The sequence below is a fragment of the Sphaeramia orbicularis genome, chromosome 10 (genome assembly GCF_902148855.1).
Source record: "Sphaeramia orbicularis chromosome 10, fSphaOr1.1, whole genome shotgun sequence".
NCBI lineage: Eukaryota > Metazoa > Chordata > Actinopteri > Kurtiformes > Apogonidae > Sphaeramia > Sphaeramia orbicularis.
In genome coordinates, this window is record NC_043966.1 from 25,204,430 (window position 1) to 25,217,174 (window position 12,745).

At 37.5% G+C, this 12,745-nt stretch overlaps 1 protein-coding gene across 1 annotated transcript in view; it reads left to right on the forward strand.

Moving 5' to 3' along the window:
* slc16a2 (solute carrier family 16 member 2) overlaps positions 1-12,745 on the forward strand; it is a 34,943-nt gene that overhangs the window by 2,339 nt on the left and 19,859 nt on the right. The window contains exon 2 of the mRNA XM_030144890.1: positions 10,608-10,752. Coding sequence (XP_030000750.1) covers positions 10,608-10,752 — 145 coding nt within the window. The remainder of the gene's footprint in view (positions 1-10,607; positions 10,753-12,745) is intronic.

Consider the following 12,745-nt stretch of genomic DNA (forward strand, 5'->3'; position numbering starts at 1 on the left):
TTTATCTTCGGTTTGCCCTGCAGGCTGCAGAATGTAAAACCCATCAGCGAAAGTCCTTTGTCTCACCTGTGAGACAGCAAGTTGTAAATATAAAGTATCACCTATCTTCCTGTTTGGTTGGTAAAAGGATGCACAGCTTAAATTTCTGCTGGAATGTTAGATATTAAATTATGTTTGCATTGTTTCTTAAGAGTTTCTGGACTAAAAAGTCACCTGTAGACTGAGAAAGTGGACTGACATGCAATTTAAGGTAGAATGAAACCAAGGACATTGCTGCTCTACAATGTTTTAAAAAGAATGTGTAAGACATTGTAATAATGCATTCCAGGATTTAGTGATATTGGCACAATTAAGCTGCTGTTGACCATTGATTTAGCTCTATATATATACAGACATACCATGACCAGAATAGAACCGGTGTTCCCCTTTTGCTGGCCTCTGTATGTACTTGAGTTATATTGTCTCCTGAGTCTTTGACTACAAATTGCAGAGAACTGTTATGACATACTTCAAAGTTCCTTTATGTTCTCAATGGTTCAGGCTTCATTTGCAGGGACTGGAGTAGGACAAAGAGCAGACAAAGAAATCCATCTTCTGTAGAAATCAGTAATATAACTTTAAAGTAGTGCAGTATGATTTCATGCATATGACTATAGTGGGAAAATGATGTTCTGAAGCTGAAGGTCTTTGAGAAAATCAGCATGTAATTTATTAAATTTTCAGCAGCGTGGGGGTTGGGTTACACGTTATAGTCACATAGTACTTTGGGTTTTGCACTCTGGGATTCTTAATCTTATGTTGCTAATCATCTGTTAAAGTAAAACTAAATTAGGAATTATTTAAAATGGAGTAGTGCTCCAAACACAGTCTATACAAAATACACTTTCCTTTTATGGAGAGATGCTTTGGAACAGTAGATTAACATGTAACAGGAGTGGATATTTTTCTTAACTTCTAGTCAAGCCTTGCAATCATGAACGAAGGTAAAGGTCAGGATGTGGGAAGGGATTAAACATCTAAGACTGTTCCCTGGAACAAATTCAACCTTTTGTCAACTGTATGAAGAACATTATCAGTGGGAAGGAGAGAAACTACAACTTCAGTGTGAAACCAGACATGATCAGGTTCATTTCAGTTGCTTATGTAAGTACATGTGAATACTGCTAATGGCATCTTGAGCCTCGTCATCTTTTATTTATGCTGAGATGGTAGCTGCACAACATGGCATCACATTATTTTCAGGTTTTGTGTGATGGAAACCCTGAAAACCACAAACGTATTGGAGCTGAAAACTGATACAGCACAACTGATAGTTGCTTTTAGAGTCATCTGAAACCAAAGACATTCCTCATATTATCCACACAACAGAGGACAGTTGTTATCAAATGTTTATATTGTGTTTTCTCCTCTTTTATTGTTAAGAATGTAATCTCCAGCTTTTCCTTTCCTTGGATTTAATTTTTAGTGGTCCTGTGTTCTCATATGTAGAAGGATTAAGCAAGTAGGCTGAATCCTGACCCTTTTCCCCTCAGCAACAGAAGAAAACAGGGGGGCACTGCTTAACTACAATAGTCTCTCTTGTAAAGGTTTCTTTTGAACAGGCTAAGTAGATTCAGACAGGAGAAGTTATTTTAATTAGGCTAAAAATGTAAAGGAACATGTCACATGTGCTTCACAAGCAAGAAAACATTTCCACATGCAGAGGAGGTGATAAGGAAAGATGAGGATGTAATTAAATCTTGATTACAGATTACTGTTGGGTGTTTAAACAGAGCTTGATTATGTTGGGCATTTATTACCTAAGACTTTAGGGGTAAACAAGAGATTTTCAGAATAGTTCAGACGTATCAAGGTGGGAGATCAGAATACTCCTTTTTTTTTTTTTTTTAAAGTAGAAGACAGTAATGCAGAGGAGGCGAGTGGATTATGAGTTGCAGATGGGCTTGTTTTGCGCAATGATTACTAGTGTGGCTGTAACCAAGGGTCAAAGACCTGCTGTAGCCCCACATATAAAAATATGCATATGTCAAGGTGAGATTATCAAACACAACATTCCTCTCAAATGAAAAACAACAACGCTGTTGCTTTCCTAAACAGTGGGGGGTCAGGCCCTTGTGATGTGGGATAGTAGCTACATGGGAGCGTTGATAAGTTTAAAATGCTTCTGCTGCAGCAGAGTTTGCAGCACTGAGGATGTGAGTGAAGAGGCAGAAGAAAGAGACAAGTGATGAATTTTTTATTGGTCTTGGAAATATTTTACATAAATTCACCAGGGTGAGATACAGCAAGATAGATTGCAGTGAAGACCTTTCAATGACATTTTCTAATCTGCTATCTGTTCATATCAAAATATATTGGTGAAGAAGTTGCCAAGTTTGAGCTCAACTGATGTAAAATTCACTTCTGAACCTTTCTCTTCTTTCTTCTTTTTTTCTCATGAGCTCTGGCATGTTAATTAAGATGAGGATTTCAGAATTACTCCCAAAAAAGAATTTAACCCAAGATAATCCAGACTTTATCAGTACTGCAGTGTCTTCATGAATAAGGAAAAGAAATCATTTTTACTCCAACTTTAACTGAAGAGTCTGTTTATCATTGTAACTGTGTTTCCCATAAAAGATGCATATACATCTGGTCTTCCACATAGGAAACTATGCTTATAATATCCCCAAGTGGGAAGATAGCCAAGTTATGTGAATGCTATAAGGTTATAGGAAGTATTTCTGAGCCACGGTTATTAGTCTAACACACCATATTATATGCAGGAGTTTAATGTCAATAGAATATTACTATTACCATTCCAAGAGTTGGAAATTTTTTTGTTTTTTTTAACAAAATTTCCAAATGTGGTCAAATGTCAAGGTGATTGTTTGATCACAGCATTTATGCTGTTTGTAGAACCTTGTTTGTGTTTCTTTTATTTGACTTGGCAAGCAATTGTCAAAGAGTCAAACCATGAAAACCATCATTGATTTTTTAAAAGTGAGGCTCCTCTGACACAATAGCCAGGAGACTTGTCTGAAAACAACATTTAGACCATAACTGGGCACTAAAAGTACTGAAAAAGCAACTTAATTACATTATTTTAAGATTAGCTGTGTTTTAAGTGACATTTAAGTTTTATGGCTCATTGTAAACAGAATTTCCCTGCTGTTGTCAGAAGTGAGCTTCTCTCTTGTGTTTTGTGTAGCTGTAGTTCTGCTATCCCAGATTCCACCAGCATCTCCATGGCAGCTGTAAATCCCAGGTTGGCAGATCAGGGAGGTCTGTGGCATATTTGGCATTCCAGAGGTCAGGGGAATGGGTTCAGGTCAGTAATATGGAGACTCCTAATCACGGATACACAAATGGACAGACGGTCAGAAGAGACAGTTTCAATTAAAAGTGGGGAGTTTTATCTTAACACACGTACAGATGCACATAGGGCACATTTACTGTGACAACATTAATGCCACACAATGTTTATGTAATATTGCAATAAATATCCCAGCATTTATTTCTGCCTAGACCTTATTTAAGGCCAGTTTTTTTTTTATGTTGTCTCATGAAACTCCCTGAGCAACTTCTTCACAACCGTCCAGTCTTTATGCTCCTCAGCAAATATCTACTACATCATTTGAGGTTAAGTAACTTATTACAAGCGGAAACACACTACAGTAATTATCCAATGGAAGGATGTTAACTACTATGTGCTCAGTTATCTCCAGGTGGGAACTTTTTTAGGTTATGTATATATATAACACGTATGTTAAAGATTTTTTAAATCCTCTTTTTTGGTTTTCAGAACATGCACATTTGTAAAAACGATGAGAAAAAGCTTACCTTGATGGGAACCATCACACTTTTCACTAGTACAGGCATTTGGAAAGGAAATATTTTCTTACAATTAATGTAAAATACAAGACAATGTACAATTTTTGCACCTTAGTTGGCTGTAACAGCTAAAATGACTAAAAATACATGCAGTGCCATCAGTTTTGTAGAGAAACCCAGTTCAGTAATAAGAGAAATATGACATGTTACTCTGAGTGTTGCAAAACGAATGTTTTCATTATGCTATATTTATTAATCCTGACTATAAGACACATCAGGGAACAACTGTGATTCCTCAGTACAAAACTCATGTGACACACTCTCTGCAGATCATATCCAACATGTCACAGCACACTCCCCATTTTGCATAAATTTAATAGTCTTACCACCAGTAGTTTACACAGCAGAAGATGTGTTGCTTGAAGCATGTTTGGACTGATCAACCACAGAAAGAGCTGCTGATTTTGAAAGTGTTGCACATTTAAGTGTAAACAACTCATGGTACATCCAAGGATTTCTACTGTCAAAACACATTTATTTTCAGAAGATACACCACATGTGTTATCCCCCCAAATGACTTGCATTTTGCCTGCAATATAGCCCAGTCTGATGTTGTCTGTAGTAATTACCACGGTAGATAACCAGCACCCATTATACTGTATGGGAGGTAATCAAGTATTATACTGTTGTTGGGAGTAAAAGGTTGACCGATAGGGTTTTTTCAGGGCCAATGCCGACTATTAGTAATCATGAAGGCCAATAACTGATATTTGGAGTCGATATTTGTTTGCTGTAAAAATGAAAATCTTGGTGTCAAAATTAGAATCATACAAACACCGACACTAAACTTTGTTTAAATGCTGTTCAGCATGTTTATTTTTCATTTAACAAAACTAAATGCTATGCTTGGGTCTGAATTCTTAATTAATTAAACTCTACAGGCCCGTCTCCAACCCTATTTCTGAGTAATGACATGAGAAAGGTCGTTTTCAGCATTGGCTCTTTAAATGCAAATGAGCCACTTCACGCCCCACCATTCAGCCACTTGCGTTCATTAATACAACCATATTTTCAGTATGGACTACAACCGCTGCTGCTGACAAACAGTTATGGCGTACTTGGAGAAATGTTCGTCAGAAGTCTTGACCTTACATGTGCAAATGCCATGACGTACCTAGTTATAGATGCAAAAAATAAAGAAGGGATTAAAACGGGTTGTAGAAATCCACTTGATTTTTGCCAAAATTAATATAAAGATAGCTTTGCAGCACCTGGAGGATTCAAATTCAAACTTTATTTGAACTATTAGGGTCCAAATACACAAATAAATGTACCAAAGACTAATAAAAGTGGGTTTAACAAAATATGACCTCTTTAAGCAACATCTGTGGTCCTCTCCTCCTCTTACAAGACACCACTTAAATGAATTGATTCTTTTGAACAATTTGTTTTATGAATTGCCCATCACTAATATCGAAGCCAATAATCGGCCAGGCTGATAATCGATCGACGCCTAGTAACTACTTCAACCAGGTGATAGCCGTTAGCATAGTCTCTTATCTTAGTTTTTGTGCTGGCTACAGTTGCATCTAGCTACCTGTGAAATTACTTTGTTTTGGTGTTCTGTGTTTTCTTTTCTTAACAGAATCTCTTAGGGTGAAGATAATGTTCCGACTTAGTGCTTTTATAAATAATTGAAGCAAGTTAAAGTTTTTTTTTCCCCTGTAATTGAGAAATGAAAGATGAGAAGCACAGAGTATTTCAGTCAACACCTTCTATTGATATTACCCAGTAAAGGGTCCGTTATGTTCCTTAAGTAACTACAGACAAAATTCAGATTCTTGTTTATATAATATGTTCCAGAGTGAGACACATTTGTTTTCTTCAAAACATAAAAAATATTTTCTAGAGTTTTCATATTTTATTTTTGCTGTAGTAAACACATTGGAAGCCCAGGGTTAGACATAACTTTTTATAATGAATACATTCCGCAAAGTATGTTCACAGTTGTTGATGTACAATAGTTTGTATGTCTTATTAGAATACTATTTCCAGTGCATATACCAGTGGCAGGGTTTAATGTGTCCTGAACAGACCTGTCGCCAGACCTCAGTCTTAAGGGGGGCATATGAAATGCATGGGAGGGCACAATTATTATTTGCCTACAGTGCATATTTTTGATAATCCTATACTCTATTCGCACAACACTGATGCGTGTAATCATCATGTTAAACATAACCAACAGCAAATATGACCAGCTATAGCCTACAACATCAGTCCTCATAATTTAAAGCAATATATTGCATAGAAGCAATGTTATCAATATCCACTAAACACCTGAGTATACAGTATATTAGATGTAACACCAGAAGCATCTCTCAAACTGAAAAAGCACCACGGCGGCTGCATTTTAAAGCAGTCAGCAGAGGGATATGCATTGCCATTACACACACACACATGCACACACATGCACGCGCGCGCGCACACACACGCGCGCGCACACACACACACACACACACACACACACACACTCCGAACCTACTTTGAGTGGAGGCAGTGCTGTTCTCTCTCCAGTCCCTTCTGTGTCAGTGCAGCGGGAGGTGGTGTTTCTCCGAACTCAAGAGGTGGCTGTTGGTGGGTTTTTCAACCACTTACATGTGTCCATAAAGAATTAGCAAAGAAATAGTCAGCAGGCGAAAACTCAGATTCACTTTCAAAAATGCACGGTAACTGTCGTGCGGCAACATTGTATGATGTAGGCCACGTCACATATGTAGTCTAACTTTCTTTTCAGTAAGGCCGTGATAGGCTGTTGCAGTGTAGATTCCCATCAATCAAACAAAATCACATCATTGTTTCTTTTTATTTTTAAAGTCTTAGTGATAAAGAATGCAACATTAGTTTTTCTTAACACAAAATTTGCTACTATGATAAAAATAAAATAAAAATTTCATTTGAAAAAAATGTTTGTTTTTAGAGATCTGTACCTCGGGGAGGGGGGTGGATGGGCATAAGCATTTTCATTCATAGCAACAGGTGTGGTCCTTGGGGTAATGGTTTCCTGTGAAGTGTCGTAACTCTGATTTTCCACAGATATGTATGGCTATTGTTAATGTACTGTCACTGAAAGCCCAAGACAATTCTAAACACATGTTGTATTGTTTAGTCAACAAAATATTTCCCCCCTGTGCATCTGCAAATTGCATCACAAATTACTTAGAGGGCGAGTTTATGTTTGTGGTTGTTTTTGCTGTACTGCAGTACTCCGGCATATACATGAAACAATGACTTTTGAATGAATGTGTGTATTTATTTAATGTTTAAAGCCACTAATAAGCCTTGTTTTTTTAGCTGCTGGTGTCTTGGTTTGGTTAGGTTTAGCTGAATATCCTTTCACAAACACTGTCCCGCTTGAAAGAGACGGTAAATGCAGAAGTAACTATTAGATAAGGAAATGACAGTTTGCATGTCATGCTGGATGCTTTATGGCAACAAATGTAAATGTAAACTAATTATACATTCAAAAGGACTGTGTCTTTAAAAACCCAACAGCGTTTCTTTAAGAAGTTTGTCCTTCCAATGTACACACAGTTCCTATATAGATCCTGCCTTTCTCTCTCTCGCTGTCAGGTTGCATCCATCACATAAAGAAAAAGCCCTTGTTTTTAAGTCCCTTCAACACTGCACACAAACACACACACACACACACACACACACACACACACACACACGCATCTTTTCATTTTGCTTAAGCCGTCCTCGCTGTGTTTTTTTGCTTTTGTTTTGAAGTGTTCAGAGCTAATCGTCTATAATGAGTACACACCACTCAGTTGTACGCTTGTGCAGGGGCAGAGGGGAAAAAGAGGGTTGGCAAGTACAAAAAGCTTAGAGTGGGAGGATGAGACACAGATGGATTATTTTGTTATCCTGTAATGATAGATTGGTGTGTGATTACTCAACGTGGACACATGGATATGAAACGTTTTGTTTTGGTTGTGTACACAGAAGACTGAATTTCAACTGCTCTTGAAAATATTTCAGCACTACAGTGAAATGTATACCCTTCAAGGCAGAAATGAACAGTTCTAGAAAAAAATATGCTGGAATGCACAGAAAATGGTCAAAAAACTGTGATAGAGATAGACTGTGCAGCCCTCAGTTTCTGGAACATACATGTGAAGTGATGGGACAAAGTGATCCTAACTGTAGAGGACTGATACTGAGCTAAAGCTTGATTTAACTGTCTCAGAGGATGTAGGGTCAGCAGATTCTTCACTTGGCCATGTATGTCGTTCTTCAGTTTTTACAGTTAAGGCTGCATGCTGGTCCTACAATGCTCTGAGGCCTACTAAGGTTCCTGCCTATGTTTTAAGATAGAGCCTGGGGTTAACAGTACAACAGTATATCACAATTCACCACTGAAATGAATATCCAGCACCACATATGTTTGTCTTTGGCTAAAGGCTGATTTGTAGTTGGGTGTATATGGAAAAAAAAAACAAAACCAAAAACACTCCTGTGTTTACTTTTGGTTTCCTGTAAGTCTTCTCTCCATAGTGGGAAGTCATATGATTATCCCTTTGGGCACCTTCAGGTATGTGGTTTAACGGCCAAATGCAAACTGCAGCACAAGTACAACATGATTGTTTAGTCATAGAAGTAGTTCTCACTTTGACACACAAAAAGAAATGGACGTAGTAGTGTGAAGTCTAAGAAAACACATCTGAACTTTTCTCCTACTCTTATTGTCAGTTTCAGAAGATTGCTTGAATTGACAAGCACAGGGCCGGTAGTTTTGACCTGAAAAAGCCAACAAGCTCTTTGTCTGAAGAATATTTAGGTCTTTATCCTTCTCTTGTTCCTTGTAAATCAGTGGAGCAATATGGTTCAATAATGCTAAGGTGCTTATGGGAAGCCAAACTCAGACTCCTTGGCTCGTTAAGTAAAGTGGGTTAATCTGATCTTTGGCACAGATTTCATTCCCTCATTAGTATAGTTTTTGATGGATGGAACTTTAATTGAATCCGAGGCATATGGTATATCCACCTAACTGCCTTTGGTCTGTTTTATGGTTGTACCTATTGAAATCCACATCTGGGTCTACAGGTGTCTATTTGCCTTCAGATGTAAAGTGAAATAATTACACCTGTTTTTTTAAAAATAGGTATTAGGTCTTAGGGTTAAACTGTTTTCGTAGCAAATGTAGTTCATGAAGTATGTACTATTTAAGAGTCCCATTTGAATAAATAAACTACATGAGCTTCCAGGTGCAGCCCCACCCTTGACACTGTGCAAACACTGACTTTGTAGTGTACATTATGTACAGTACAGATGTACATAAATATGGTGCAGAATGTTTAAGTTGGCACCCACCACAAAGACCTCTGTAAGTATGAATGTAGGATATGTAAGGCTGATGTTTGTGTGTGTGTGGGTGTATGCGGATACTGTATGTATACAATGTGCGTAGGTAACTCAGTCCATCCACCTCTTTATCATTGTCCCTGGTGTAATTCTCACTGAGCTGTTTGATTAGTGTGACCTACTGTCCAGACACTAAGCTAGACATTAAAGCTACCTTTGCTCCCCATGACACTGGACTCAGGAGTTTGTTTGTTTGCACTTCAGAGTAGGCCGTGTCTCTGCTGGATAAATCTGACTGGTTATGTTTTAACACTGGGTAGATGTTGAGCCACTGACAGGAGATAATGTAATTAATTTTTAATCTGATTACATGAAAGGAAATACCATATAAAATATGTCTGATGCTAATTCAAAGATGTGATGAGGAATGGCTGCAGAGTTGCATCCATTTGCAGAAGCTGCGGACATACATTCAACTAAAAATCACATATAAAACAGAGTTTTATGTCAGCACAAACTTGACCAGGAACCAAAGGTTCCTAATTGCTCAGCTGTGTACAGGAATCCTTCCCTTGGCCTTAGAAACTGGGAGATTCACCCAAACCCCAGAAGAAAACAGACTTTGTAGACTGTGTGATTTGGGGGAAGTGGAAAATGAATCACATTTTCTTTTGTATTGTCCTCTATATGATGAACTGAGAGCCTCTTTGTTTGATGATATGTGTATCTGAAATCCTGATATGTTCTGGAGCACTGATCATGAGAAGATGAAACAGTTGTTTAGTTCAAATGTATGTAAATTAGCATTATTTGTTTGTAAAGCCTGGAAAAAGCGGCAGATGTGTTTGTTTAAATAGGTCAGTATTTTGTTTTGTTCATATCTACTGTGCTTATTGTCTGGTATTTGATTTTTGGTTTATATTTTTGATGTCTTATAAGCCCATGTAAGGGCTGGGCATGTTTTTTATGCAAGACACAATAATAAAAACATTCAAATATTCACTGTATTAACAGCAAATTGCATCACAGAAAGAAAGAGATATTGGTGGGGTTTTCAGTGCTTTTAAATAAAAGTATAGTATTTTTGCATCAAACAATCTGTTATTCAGTTTATTTTTCTTTATTTACCACACTAAATCTCAATTTTATTTTGTGCTTTAATAAAACTGTTTTAATACACAACAGCTGATTTAGGCTTTTATACATTTTTGAAGTATCTTAATCATTTTGTTGTTTCCCTTTTTCCTCATTGTCACTTACATTACTGGTGTTGTATCCAGTTTACCCATTGACCATTTTGAGTTACATTTGATGTCATATGGACTTTGACCCTGTTTAATGCACAGAATCTATGTGATACTGTAGAAGAAAAATACGGCATTTTCACAGTTCTCACAATGATTCATCTGTCCTCATTTCTTCCTCTACAGCCTGGGTGGGAGCTCTGGCCATGGGAATGATCTTCTTCTGTTCACCAGTGGTCAGCATGTTCACAGACTGCTTTGGCTGTAGGAAGACAGCTGTTGGTGGGGCAGCGCTGGCTTTTATAGGGCTGCTCAGTACATCCTTTGCAAAGTAAGCTTCTCTCATTAAAGAAATGACTATAATCAGGACTATATATATACTCACATATACTCTGAATCGTCTGAAAGAGAAAAAAGGGCTGAAAGAGGAGATGGAGGAAATGTGGGGTGTGAAGGCAACAGTGGTGCCAGTAGTGATCAGGGCACTAGGGGCAGTAACTCCTGAGCTGAGTGGATGGCTCCAGCAGATACCAGGAACAACGTCAGAGATCTCTGTCCAAAAGAGCACAGTCCTAGGAACAGCTAAGATCCTGTGCAGAACCCTCAGGCTCCCAGGCTTCTGGTAGACGACCTGAGTCTGAAAGGAAGCACAACTCCACCTAGGTGGGCGAGAACACAGTTTTTGTTTATATATGGGTGCTTCTAGGAAACTCGGTTCATTTTGGTATCTGGCACTTTGCCAGCTTTTTAGGCCCAATAATAAAAGACAAATTTAGACATATTTCCCCCCAGGATGTACCTAATGATGACCTCAGATGAATGCAAAAAAAAATTATACACTTGCTCTGAGGCGTCCCAAAATTGGGGCCAAAAATATGACCAAAATTGGGACAGGAAAAGCTACCTAGGTGTCAGTGCATTTAATCTGGAAAACATGGCTTGAAATGGTTTTAAATAGCGCTATAAATAAAGACAGTGTTAAATGTGTCGATCCTTGTAGTTTTTCCTAACCCAGAAATGCGGGTTTTTCCTGAATCTCAGTCTCATTCCAGGTTTTGTATGTAACCCATCGTGTCCATTTGCATTACATGCAGAACCTGCCCAGTTAAAAGCATATAAATCATGAAGGGTTTTGCAGCAGTGGTCATTTTTGTGAAATGCTCTGCCTTGAGTAATTAGTTCAATTCCCAAAATGTACCTGTGAGAGAATAAAGAGATATTTAAAAAAAAATAGTAGCATGTAATTTTTGTGTCCTTTTGACTGTTAGATGCAATTTTTTGTATTAAATATCATGTAAAATTATATAAAATGTGTTTTGTCTGAAAAATAGTTTCTCTTTTATCTCACTAAGTATTTATTTCTAAAATAGACCCAAAGTGTTTCCAAACTTGCTTCATAACATTAGTCTACATCTGGTTTGAATTTTGAGCCCCCATGTCCTGTTTTTAGGGACCAGTTTCATAGAAGCACCCTTATATATTTGAAGAATACAGAGCTGAAATCCCTCCCATTCCAGCGTACTCCATGGGGCCTGATTCTGGAAAAAAAATATGCATGCCCACCTTATTGTCAGAAGGCCCATTAGTCAGAGATTTAGTTTGGATTTAGTTGATAAATCTAACCCTAATCCTAACCGTAACCCTTTTCTGACCAATGGGCCTTCAGACAAGAGGGCGGCTCCCAGTTTTATAGAAGCACCCATACATGTATTCCAAGAGATTCTGAGGAATACCTTTGGTTTTTTTTTAAATTATACATAATTCTTAAGTCAGTCAGTCACAACAAACACTAGTGGCTACTTGGTCAGTTCTAATTTTGTGTATAATTACACCTTGTTTTTGTAATTTTTCAGCTTATAGTTTTGCCACATTTACACAAAATTTGTCAAGAAAGTTATTGAACAGAACATAATTATCTTTGAGTTTTTGTTATCTAAGTAAGAACCATTTGCATTATGTTGCATCATCATGTTTCTTTAATAGCTCAGAATGGAATTCTTCAGGTTTTCTCTTTTTAGCCCTCAACAACCTAAATAGCCACTGGTGACCAAAAGCATCTACTGATCTAAAATGTTGAATAACTTTTGAACCACTAATCTTTTCAATGAATTGAAGTAATTCAGGTAAAACGCAGGTTCTCACCTTTTACAGCAACATTAGATTTGTCTGTTTTTGGACATTTAGTGCTATATTTGAACCCTGTCATCTGCTGCAACATTGATTCAAAAAACCTATGTAGTTAGGCAAATGACAGTAATCGTACACAATTGTTTTTATGTTCAGTTAGTGATATATTTAGCGGCTAAAATTTGCTTAGAGGTCTT